Below are 13,874 nucleotides of genomic sequence, written 5' to 3'. Positions count from 1 at the left end.
GTCTAAAAAAAATACAAATTATTTTACCAATATTTTGTATTATATAAATATAAAAAACATATAAATCTTAATTTTTTTAGTAAATTATTAAGTAGTATGTGACTATACATTAAAAAAAGTACTAGTAATAATACTTATTTTAGTATACTTCAGCTTCGTTTGTTGCCGGATTTGTTTTATCGATTAAAGTGTACACATGAATGCATCCAGTATTGCTACATTGACCGTAGGTCTTTTGTGTTAACAATTAGCATCTACAAAAGCCTCTAAAACAGAAAGTTACATATGTAGACGTATAAGCTTAATTAAATTAATTTTCCTTACTCTAAAAATATAAATTAAAAAATAAAAATAATAAGCAAAAATTTATGGCTAATGTGATAATATTTGAAAAATCATAAAAAGGTAGAACATTCGTGTTTTTTTTTCATGTACTTTACTTAAATAATAAAAAAAAAATTATTTTAATGCAATAATTTCAAAAATAGTTTCAAATAATAAAAAAAAATTGTTATTCTTAACACTGATTAATTTATAACAAAATAAATACTAGGTATTATATAAGCTACAAATATTCATAGCAAAACTTATTAAAAGCGATTGCCATCAGAATTATATTACAGATTGTGAGGAGTCGTTGATTTTCGATCCTGGAAAACTCTGGAAATTCATAAACTTAAAACGGGACGGTCATTCATCGCTGTCGTCGATGAGCTGGAACAACATAAATTTTAAAGGTTATATAGTTGTCGATAGGTTTGATAAATAATTTTAAGCCATTTACCATGACACTGAGTCACATTCGGATTTTACTTCTAATTACAATGAGACACAGCGTTCATGGTCATCTTTGTTGGCAATCAAAAACTTCAATTGGGTTGATCCGGATAAACAGATTTAGCACTAAAGTCCATTTTAGTCTGGTCTATTGAACCCTTTTCGGTGTACATTTAATTTAATTCTGAGACCCTCCTGTTTTCCAGAGTTGTGAAAATGCTCTAAGGTCACCCCACATTATAAAAATGGCGAAAATTGATAATTACAGGTCGGTAGCGTTGATTTTAGCACCTAAAAAATTATTACTTCAATAAATTTTTAATCATTTCAGGTGTAAACTTTAAAAACAGCAACATGGTTTCTACCAATATCGATCTATTATCACTTTTTTTATAACATATAAATATGTTTCGAAATCATAAAATTAACAAAGTCAATCACAAATTATTTGTGAAAAAATTATCTAAATTCGAGTTTTCTGAAGGTCTCATGAAGCTATCATAGCTCATAGCTCAGAAGTTCCAACATTTTAGCTCTTTTAGGCTGCATAGCCTGACAAAAAATTGTCAAGAGTCGCATTTAAAATTTAATACTTATTTTTGACTACAGTTTGAGCAATACTACTTATGGGTCGATTACAACTTTTTTAATTTTTAGGTCACATTATATTTTTTTGAGGTTTGAATAACTTATTGCACGCGTGCATTTGCTATTTAAACAATGATTTATTAATTTTATATATTGCTTATTTGAATTGCCCTTAAAGAAAACATGCTTTTAAAGCATATGGATGAAAAATATAGATAATAATAATTTACTTTTTATACCATTAATAAACTCATTATAAATATACATATAATATATTCAATGTTGAGATTTTTAATTTGCACTAGCAGACAGATCAGTGGATTGTTAATCTTTATATTAACTAAAGATTACTGATAATCGTTTGGGAAAAACATTAGTTTTCGTTACTTGGAAACTGTAACTATTGATATTACAACAAGACATTAAAAATAAATTTCTTTATTATGCGTTCACCTGGAGCAAATATTAGTAACATCTTATTTATTGATATGAAGGAAAACCTGTGCGACAAATATTTTCAATCTGTAACGAAGTAAAAATAGGGATAAATTAGTGAATAAACAGTACTTTGTAAAAGTTCTTCGAATACGGTCATTAAAAGCTTGTACCTTGTTGAAAAATGCAAATACTCCTTAATGGTGAGTATGTTTAAAAATAAAGTAAGCATTTAAAATAAATTAAACTATTACAGATTAATTCCATGAACCTCTCCTGTAAAAGTACATGTCGATCAATATATTGCTGAAAAAAATATATTTATCAAATATAATTGGAAATGGATGCTATTCAATTTAAGTAAATGACTTGCATGAAAATTATATCAATATTGATAATCTAAAAGAGTGACTGATGAAAATAGAAAGTGACTAGACATTTTATTATAGGTTTAACCATAGTCTTATAAAACAAAAAGTGTTTTCAACTACCAATATACATAGCTAATAAATATAACAAAAACTAAATATAAAAAGATTACAAGTCTATAGGAAAATTAAGTACAGTTTATATATTATATAATTAATAATTGATGAGTTCTAAAGGCACATACAAAATCAAGATTATTATTTGTTATCAGCAATATTTTTGATTAAAAAGTAATTTTATTAGACATGTACTGAATAACTTTATTGATACTAACTTAACTTAGTGATCTATATGTAAGTAGTGAATATACATTACACATTTTTGAATTGCTTGAAAATAATATTTCAAGAGCATTTAACCATTTTAAATAAAGATTTTGAGACAATTACTAATTTTTCATGCAATTTTTAGTACAAATGCATATTTTCTTATAAATACTTTAAAAACTTAAAGATTTTTTCAAGCAAAGTTTTTTATTTAAACTCTATACTTATTATTCTTTATATAATAAAAAATAATATTAGTAAATTACGATAAAAAATATTGATTTTACAAAATACCATGGTGCCTAAGTAAGCCTTAATATACCACATAATGTATTGTTGATTATTATATCAAAGTAAAGCAAACAATTTATATTTTGGTAAACAATAACAATAGCAATTTAAAATGTAAAATTAAAACATTTAAATGTGTGTTATACAAATGCTTTTCATGGAATAAAATCACTATAAAAACAATTATGGTAAATAAATAAATATATGATTTCACTTTTGCTATTAAATGTCAAAAGAAAATCATTCGTCAAGATTTTTTATATATTTTATATATTTTTGAAATAAATTGGTTAAATTCGATAGTTCAAAATCAGGTAGATTTCAATAAAACCGTCTCAATTGAATTTCACCAATTTCTGGTGAATTTTCAAAGGCACGTGTGATCTGGCGTTGTCATGGTGAAAGACTACGCCCTATCCCTATACCTACGCTAGTAAGCTTTTTATTATTTTCATTATATAATACTTTATCATATAATAGATTTAATTGTGAGATGTGTTTATTTGAAATTTGTGTTTCATTGTGTAGGTGATATTAAATATCGTCGCAAATATGGTTGTATTTTGCTTTTAATCCAGATTTGGTTATTCATATGGAGATAATTTAATCGAGGATGGATTCATTATAACTAAAATCAATGTGTTTCATACATTGAATATTAAATTCTATATAAATACAAAGTTATTTGATATGTATCAAAGGTTCTTATACACATCTTTAATTTTAAAATAATTTTTTATTCACTTAAATAATTTTTAAATCATATAACTAGGCTGTATTTAATATTAAAGTGCATACCTTAACATATACATTAAATTAATAAAATAATTTAATATGTTTTTGTAAAAAAATAAAGCTAAGTTTTAGAAGTAGCTTAAAAAAGTATATTATTTACTATAACAAATTACATAATACTCGAAATATACATGGCACAACATTATCTCATATTTTCTTGAAGTTTTATATTTCGAGCTTTTTAATAATCGTGCTTAATTGTTTGGTATAATTAAAATTTAGTGTACACTAATTGTCCAAATCCAGTAGCAACATGATTGTAGTACCTCTTAAGCTTAAGTTAATAATATAGTACAGATATATTTTTTATAATATTTTTTTTTACAATTCAGCCATTAAAAATTAAATTGTCTACACTTAAAAAATCAAAACTAAAAAAATAATCTGTTTTATTTATTTATTTTCAGGAACGTACTTCATCTCATTGACTTTGATTGAAAAAAGAGAAACATAGTTAAAGTGAATTGAGACTTTGTCACCATTCCTTCCAAGTCCAAGAAAAAAAGCTTGAATTTATATAAGCAAAGCCTCAGTGGCGATTTTTTACTTCCATAACATATCTAAAATATGAAAGGAGCTCTAGACAAGACGTGAAGGATTTTGCAAGGAGTCCAAGGAGCAGTAATGGGGCACTCGCTGGACCTGAACCTGCTCGTGGCCAGCTTGTTGAGGCTTATCATAGGTAAGTCCCTTTTTTGATACCAAGACTTTACCTGAATTTTCGTATGTTGTGCGTAAATATAGCGACCGGTCTTAGTGGGGATGAATCTTAATCTGGGGATGGTTAATATTTTCCAGGTTCTACTTTTTGTTACAATGTGTACATATATGTATTTTATACATACAGTGAAATGCTACGAATAATTTAATTGGTATACCCTTAGCAAAAATATAGTTTTTAACTTTAAAATACTAATCACTGTTAACAAATCCCAACATTATAAAAAATTGGGTGGCAATTTTTAAAAGTAATTTATAGCAAACCAGTAATATGACTGTCAACGTTTTAAAGACATGTCTTACATTTTACATGCTGTTGAGATATATAAAACATAAAAAGTAATTAATCTGTTTTGTTGAAATACAAGACTTAATTCTCAAAATGCCGCTTAAATTATTTTCCAACTTATTTCTAAAGTGACGTACAATTATTGATAAATCAATAAACTTGACGAATAAAAGACGGAATGACGTAGTATGTTATGTGCTGGACTAATAATTCAGAGCCATAAAATCAAATCCCGCATCAGATACAAATTTTTATTTATAAATTATACTGGGCCTATCTTCATAGTAAAATATATTTATAATATGCTCTAAAAATACTTTATAATTGATAAATTATATGTAACCGATTCATATATTTTGCTTTCGCACTAGTATCTCATTACTTAATTGTAGGTGTTGATTGTGTCTGCATTTTATCATTTTGCATCATGTATAAATGTTCAGAATATAAGGGTTCATAATGTTTTGTAGGTTGTAATCAGGCTATTGAAATATGCGCGAGATTTATATATCATTAGAAGCAAGAAACTCATTTAAAGTTCATAGTGACTTTGTTAAAAAATAAATGAAATGTCGATCTATATTAATAATATAAATCAGTTCCCAAATAAATTGCTTTGTAAATATTTTGTAGACATATCCTACTCCAAAATATTTCTCGTCCATAACAAGGTTAATAAATCAGTATGTGTTGATTAAATAATTCAATTATCATTTATGTACATTTATAGTGTGAATATTCGAAAATTGTCGAACTAGTATTGTTGGGAAATATCCATAGTTTGCGTCGCACTGAAAAAGTTTCCATATTTATATAGTTCGACGTAAATGTGTCGCAATGTTTGTGTTTATTCAGAGCTTTATCAATTACGAATTGCTATTTATTTTCATGTGTTTGCTCATATTGTTTAACTTATAAGCTTTGATAAGTATTGCAAACAATAAACCTTTTTTTATATTTATTTTTAGTGAACTATTTAACTGAAAATTATATTTAGTAATAAGCAAATATTATAGGTAATGCAAGTAAACATAAATGTAAACATTAGTGTATTTAAATTGCACAAAAGACTTTTAATTGCAATTACTTTTTCAAGAATATGAAACCTTAATAAACACACATGTAATTTATGAAGTACATTAATTATATGACCTTTTTAAGGTCCCTTGCGTGTCGGAACAAACAACAAACAGAATTAAATGTGAAACTTGATATAGACGTAAATAATATATGACATGTATCATATTTTTTGCTTTAAGTAACAATACGTAGAAGTAATATTTTAAATTAAAATTTATAGAATGAGCTTTTAATTTATTTATTGAAATAAAAGCAATACTTTTCATTTCATTTTATCGAAACGATTGTTTAAGTATATGTAGAAATATTTTGTTGTATTTTTTAAAAACTGTTTTTTAATAATAAATATTTTTCTCGCAATGTTTGAAATTTTGCGGTTAGCTTAAATTCTAACCACATAATAACAATTAATTAATGAAATGCTACAAATTATTAAGATATGTATGTTTTCTTTATGCATGTAATAAAAATTTGTATTATTTACTCATTTATTTAAATTAAATTAGACTATCGTGAATCAACAGGTTACCCCAATGCGTCACTATGATCAAAAAGCAATACATAGTATTATTATAATACGCAAAATATAAAACTTTAATTTCTAATAAATATACTATCGTTGAAGATATTTCTTTTTTGTAATTTGTAAATAATCTTTTATTTATAATTTGTGTACATATAACAGTATTAAATAAGCAATTTTATTATTGTATTTGTATTAGTGTCTTAAAAAAAATTATTAGTCCAATTTCACAGATAATAATTATTGATATTTAAAGATATAAAATTGTTTTAAAACAAATACAGGTATACATGTTTTTATTTTAGTGCTGTGTTTTATCATATTCTAGTAAATAATTCTACACAGGATTACCGACATTTAAAGGCCAAAAATCCTGCGGATGTTTATTTTTATTTCCGTCCCTGATATATAATTATACACATCTAAGCCTATTTACATACTTATCGGAGTATATCGTTCGGAAAAAAGTCCCACTCAACCGCAAATCGAGTGTAATGTGCCCCTTAATCGATTCGCTTGTATACCTAAGGGCAGTACACACATGCCCTTAAGCCGCGTCGATAGGGACACGGTGAGGACGATAAGGGCCCCGGTTTGATATTTATGAAGTGGCATCGGGTTCCTTCGGATTTCCCTTTGTTGTTTCGTTCGGTAATCACCGATCGATACGTGCCTCTAATTTGGTCAGGCTTTGTAGTGTAGACCTTTACGTACCCTTAATTTTTTTTTTTCTTACTTACTTACTTTAAAAGATTCTGATCCTCGCCTCTTACCGGTTTAATTCCGCAAAGGAAGAGCATGACGTGAATAAATTCTCTAGTGCAGCGTTTTATAATTTGTACAACCTAATAGTAATAAAATATTGCAAAGTATAATATTGAACTCTCACTAACATAAACAATCGCTTTGTTCTGCTTTACTGTACTGATAATGATTGTTAGAATAAAAAGTCTCTTATTTGTATATAATTATTAGTATACTTAATAATATTTTTAGACCTTAAAAAACCTTAGGAATTAAATGTAGCGGTGTTTATTTTATTATTTATTTTATGTGTGACTCTGAAAAAGATTAAATGATTTTTCCCGAATCAATAACTTCAAATAGTGAACTTTTTTGGGTTTATTATTATTTTTTGTATTAATTTCTGATAAATTATATATCAATGTGGTAGAAATACTATGCAATGATTATTAAAACATTTTTTTTGTTATTAATCAAAAATAAATTTATAGATTTTGAGGTGTTTTTGATCACATAAAAGCATACATATTATTTAATATTTTTTTTTTTAATTTTTTAAAATATTTATTTAATGTGCTAATGAAGTTTTTAATCATCAGGATTTAAAATTTAAATACATTTTAAACAAACGAAAAGAGAAATTAAATCGTCTTATAAGTATGATCATACAGATATATTCATAACAATAGAAGAGAGTTCTCGTCACCAAATAATTTCGTTAATAATAGTAAATATTGTACGAATTCCATAATAGCAGATTTATTCCAAAACGTGAATAATCCATAAACACCACAGAAAAAGCTTATTTTTGTTTGGAAAGGACGCGCGCTAGATAATACATTCTACCCTGCGCATATTAATGGTTGTTTACCTTGTTTCTTTTTAGTTGTGAACACATTTCATGTGTGTTCAAGAAGCGACGTAATTGACTCGCAATCATCATCATCTGCGTCTCGAACTAGCATAATAAATGATAGGACACTTTGAGAGATGCCAGCGGGTCGTTTACAGAGCATCACATTTCGAAAAATCACAGTCGACAATAATACAACTTGCCATGTCAGCGAAGACTCTCCGACTTCCGAGTTTTCGGTTTCTATTTGTCTGCATAGGCTACCCACTATTTTCTTTTGAATTTTTATCATATTATTTTCAAAATAATTTCTCTGATTAATATCAAAAGTGATGTGTATGTATCGATTGCTTATGCGTTTATGTCCTTTTTACTGAGGTGTCATCATCAAACAACAAACTTATATCTAGGAAAGGCATTTTTTTATAAATGTTTTATTTTGCAATGAGGTAAACATAGTTAATACATACGTGTACATAATTAAGAAATTAGTGACGGCTATTTTATTCATTATAAAATTTTAATTTAATTTAATTTTAAATATTCTTAAAGATATATATCTAAAAAACCTTATATGCGATGATTAATTAAATTTTTTTATTAAAATACAGGTCACATTGCATCACAATCATCTGTAATAAGAGGTGCAATAGTAACATAGTTAATTATAAATTATTAAAATTATGCGTAATATATTGTCATAGTGACATAAAACAGATCCAATGTATTATAAGGCTGGAAGACTTTCGCCATAGATGTGGATGTCTAAACGCTAAAACTGGCACGAAAAACCGTTTTGAACGCGTTGCTGAAAGATGTTTTAAAACCGAAATATTTAAATAATTCGAAATATTGATTGACAATATATAACTTTTAGTTATTCATAATTTGAAGCTACGATAGAAAAGAGTATTACTATTCATACTAAACTACATCATATAACGGTATATTAAAAGCATTTTTAGATTTTCTCAATCATGAGAAAATATCTGACATCGCAGAAATTCCTAATTAAGAAAATTCTTAGACGATTGCTACTTGCTAAACTATTATAAATAAAGCGAATCATTTAAGGATTATCAAAGTAAAAAACTTTCTAACAAAGCCGAGCCTTTTAAACGATTTCGCATGAATATTATTAAAATTTAATTAAACAGTCTCTAATTAAAATTTTTCTATTTAGTAAATTTTCCCTTAAGCAATAAGATAGCTTCACTGGCAATAAATATCTACAATAGAAAGCTACAAGGCAATGCACTTTTCAATGCTAAAGTACATTTCCATAGAATTATATATTAAGAGCGTTAAAAAAATATAATTAATTATTAATAATAATAATATAAGTCTTTCGAAATCCAAAATTTAAGCTGTGAGCATGCCATTATAATATTTTTTATGAAACATGATCGGTTGATTAAATTCTTAATCACATAGTTTTAACATATTCTTTCGTTACATATCCGTTACTAGATGAGACGCCGAAAATTGCGTTTTATCTACGTTAACTTTTATTAAGAGTTCTCCCTCGTATAGTGCCCCTTTCTCTTTAAAGAAAGCGATAGAAATAAAAGAGGAGATTGTACAGTAAAAGCAAAGCGAGAGAAGCGCGTGACGGGGAGTAAAGTTGTTGACAATTATATTAATAGCATCAATTTTAAATGCGTGGGTTTTATCATGCTACGATTATCGATCGTATTATTTATTTTAGTCTAACTGAGCAAAAATTTTGAAATATTTCTGACATTATATACAGCAATCAACGTCTGTCATATGGACATGTAAAGGACGATAAGGGCCCTGGTTCGATATTTATGAAGTGGCATCGGGTACATTCAAACTTCTCTTTGTTGTTTCGTTCGGTAATCGCCGACCGATGTGTGTGTGTTTCTAATACGGTGGACAAAGTTTTGCCGCAGCTATGTATATGAAACTAGAAATGGATTTTCGGAACTCCTTTTGACTACTTTTAATTATTTTGCCCGTTTTTCCTAAATATAAATTTAGTCGTTCGCTTTGTGGGGATTTAAATTAATCTCGGTTGGTCCTGTCAGAGGTTTTAATGCATGAGGAATAATTATTTATTCGTTTGAGGGCGTTTTGGTGTAATTCAGGAAAAAGTAATCATGTATGATTTGTGCTTAAAAGCAAAGGTGATACCACTATTAAATAGTATTACGTTTGTGCTAATTATTAAATATGTATCTTTTGCATTATAAAATATTGTATCTACATGTCCGAATTTATCCATAAAAATGAGTATAGATTATTTTCATTTTATTTAACCATAGTTGAGTAACTATTCACATCAGCTTATTTAGATTTTGATGTATTGACAAATTGTTAAATTAAGAGACTAGTATCGCTCATTATTGTCACGACAGATTCAAGATATATTATCTTCCTGAAAATTATTAAAAAAAATACTTCTCGTTGATAGTTGATTTTTCACATAAATAAAACACTAAAATATTCTAGAATCTGTATTCTATTGATTGAAACTCCCATTCTCTTTACTTTTTCTGATTTTATTTACTTCTAAGGTCTTGTGTTGAATTGGAAAATAAACATTTTTTTTATTTATTTAATATTGTTTAAGCCAACTGTGAAATTTAAAAAATATTATAAAGTAATAGTTAATTTACCAACAATTTTTTACATTGTTGTTCATGTAGTATGCTACATTTTAATTTCATTATTATTTTGTTGTCATCGGTAAAAATGGTTCCTAAGTATTATAGTAAAAAAAAATTCATTTCAGATATTAACTTAAGCATATGTATAGTTAAATAACAATATGTATATTTATATATATATTTACAATCCAAGTTTCTCTAACCTATTCATCGTTAACCCATACGCGCATGAGTAACTCTCATTTATACATGAATATATAAGACGCGTTTTTACAAAGTATGCTCACTGGATATACATATATTTATATATAATATTTTTTCTCGAAAATACATAATTTGCGACCATCATTAGGGATACATGTTGGATGCTAGCGGGCCGGCAGAGATGAGGGCCTTGTACGAATATCGGTTAGCTCCTTTCACTAGGGTGGGTGGGCCAAGCTAACCTTTGATGTTTATGTTAAAAGTCGTTTACCATTTTCGGCGTTTCGATAAAATGCGATTTTTATACATGCGAGGGTCAGACGAAGAAAGACGGAAAATGACTCATTTTTCCATTGTGGTTCTTAATTCAACCTACATATGTATATGTATATGCAGTTTCATTCAATTAGCCGAGTGAAATACGTTGAAAAACGAATCAGAGGCGAAATGAGAATTTTTAAACGGAAATACATATTCACAATTGTATGTATTATATAACAAGTTACTGAACTCCATAGTAAATATAACTCAATTGAACCTACTATTAAAATTATGCAGCGAATCAATAGTATAATATAACTAAATCACTTGAATATAGCCTTAAATGGTGATATACTTTATTTCTGGAAATTTATTTTTAATTAAAAGATACAAAAAAACATATTTATTTTTAGAATTCAATACAAAATAAAATGTGTTTGTTAAAACCAATTTTATCAAAAAAAATATTATTAGGTATATTAATTATATGACCTAATTGTCTTGGAAAATGTTTCGACAGAATAATTAAATGAATTATCAGATATCTCAACATAATAGAATGCTTACTACAAAAATAAAATTTTAATATATTTACTAACAATTAATCAGACCCATTTTAACATATGCTTTCTCAGTGTGAAGTAACATTGCTATTAATATATTTTTTTAAATTATAAATCACCTAAAATAAATCTATACCGGACTTTTTATATTTATCTTCAAAAAATCATAATTGCCAATATTTATATTATATTATATATCAAATTAGTCGATGAACATTGATATTTTCATAATATAAAAAATACTATAAAAAAATTTCGCGTAGCCACGCTAACTCACTAATCCAGGTTTTTCTTAACAATGTTCCACGGAACATAGAAAGTTATTTAATTTAGATACTTTTTATTCAATGTTTTATGTTATATACTAGTAAACCGTTGTTTGGCTCCAGCTAAATTTCGTAAGAACATCGAAACGATACATACTATAATACTAATCAAAATTCACTAGAAAGTCAAAGGCAATAAACTCGCTTTTTTATGTCAATAGAAAGATCTGTAATACGTCATGAAACAGTAATATTTTATAATTGTACTGCATCTATTTTTTGGCGGCCTGATTGTTAATCTTTCCAGTTTAATGAGCTTCACCATTAAGTGCAATGTGGTATGCAATATCATGCCCCTGCTACATTTTCATTTTTAGATTTAGCAATTCTAATCATTTTAAGTTAAGACTTTCTCAGTAAAGCAAGTCCTTTCCTATGTGATCACATGATAATTTCTTGCATATCTAGCAGATATTTTCACATAATGCAATAAATTTTATTTTACTCGTTTTAAGGAATAAGTATAACAATTTTTAAAACAAGAGATGAAATGGCATCTTTAGAAAGATAATTATAATTTTGGTTTTCTACAGTTAAGCAGAATAGTTTTGATTTATATTTCATCTTAAATTAATGTTTAGCTGATTTAAGTTGTAAAAACTTAAAACGCCTACTACTCTTTTGTAATATTTTTCGAAATATAGTAAGAAAAATAGCTTTAAAACTTACTTGATTCTCTGTGACTCTGATTTAAAACAAAATACAGCGAATTTAAGAAAAGAACCCCAATTGCCAAAAAAAGCTAATATAGTTTTAATTCCGTTTACTACGACATAATTATGTGAAGCAGGATTTTTTTATTACGCAGAAAAAAAAGTTGCTTCACGTCATAAAAAATATAAAAATTCACTTTTCTAATATTCTGCCTGATTTTTGGAAAATTTTATATTCAAGGAGCAAAATAATCACAATCATTAAGAACTTCTTTCATTTATATTTTATGTGTTAAGTTTTAAATGATAAGTTTTCCTCATTTATTTCAATTGTGATTATCTATACCACAACATTAACAAACTTTCCTAGTGACATTTTAGGAAGTACAGTCTTCCATCGCAGGAATAATTTGGAAAAAACATATACTTATCTAATGTATCAAAAACTACGATAGAAACGATTAAACATAAGTTTAAATATATGTAGCCACAAAATACCAAAGTATAATTGCCTTAGTGTTTACAGAACACATTTTATTGAATACAGATCTTCAGGTAAATACACCTAAATTAGCAAAAGTTTAATAGTAAAGCATATTTAGACAAACAGGAGTCACTTTTTACAGTTATTTCAATTTATATTCAAGTTGAATATATAGAATACAGCATATCTAAAGTTTCGCCACTAATACAGTTGTATTTAAAAACAAACAATTGCTTAAACTGAACTAAATAGAATTTAACTGTTTTTTTCACCTTGTTGTTATACATTTTTGTAAAAAACTTTAGTTTAAATTTGCATAATAAAGGAGATAAAACTTTAGGTTGAATTTGCATAATATGATAAAAGTTCGATGCAAAACAAAACATCTCTCCTGCGGCAGTGTGAGCCAGTGCATTGTGATTGAAACCCAAGTATTACTTTGAATGCCTCATATTACCTCAGACAATCATGTGTGGAATGAAATAGTTTTTTAACGGCCAACTTAAAACGTGTATCTCGACATGTGCATTAAGGTGGACAGCGATATAATACTGCTAAAAAAATCTGGTATTGCTAAGAAAACGCTGACGTAATACACTCGGCCCGGGCACTCGTTAACCGGTGACAAATGATTGACGCTAAAGTACAAGCTCCATGACGAAAGCCTTATCTTTAATCCACCTCTAATATATCAGTGACAGAAAAATTGCTGAAACACAAGTATGCAATTATGGCGGATGTCATAAACGACGAGGGAAATGAGATGTGAACGTTAAAAATAGAGTTTCATCTCGGGAATTCTCGTGTTTCGAGTAAAACATTAATTATCTAAAGCGTAATTCATAAGAACGTTAATTCCGTATAATTTTTAAAAATGTTGGTGAAAACGTTACATAGTTAAAAAATATCTTGCGCTAATATTTGGGTTTACAAACTTTGTTAAGAAAGTTTGATTAAGTA

General features: G+C 27.1%; 1 protein-coding gene across 1 annotated transcript in view; it reads left to right on the top strand.

Annotated features, from left to right (window-relative positions):
- Window positions 1–4,155: 4,155 nt before the first annotated feature.
- Window positions 4,156–13,874, top strand: part of LOC148226247 (neural-cadherin-like) — a 203,686-nt gene continuing 193,967 nt past the window's right edge. The window contains exon 1 of the mRNA XM_088203951.1: window positions 4,156–4,263. Within this exon, the coding sequence (XP_088060077.1) occupies window positions 4,206–4,263 (58 nt within the window). The 5' untranslated portion in view covers window positions 4,156–4,205. The remainder of the gene's footprint in view (window positions 4,264–13,874) is intronic.

The sequence above is a fragment of the Plectrocnemia conspersa genome, unplaced genomic scaffold (genome assembly GCF_051122295.1).
Source record: "Plectrocnemia conspersa isolate PC_06_02 unplaced genomic scaffold, ASM5112229v1 ptg000014l, whole genome shotgun sequence".
NCBI lineage: Eukaryota > Metazoa > Arthropoda > Insecta > Trichoptera > Polycentropodidae > Plectrocnemia > Plectrocnemia conspersa.
The sequence above is the reverse complement of the archived record's forward strand: the minus strand, read 5'-3'. Positions and strand labels throughout refer to the sequence as shown.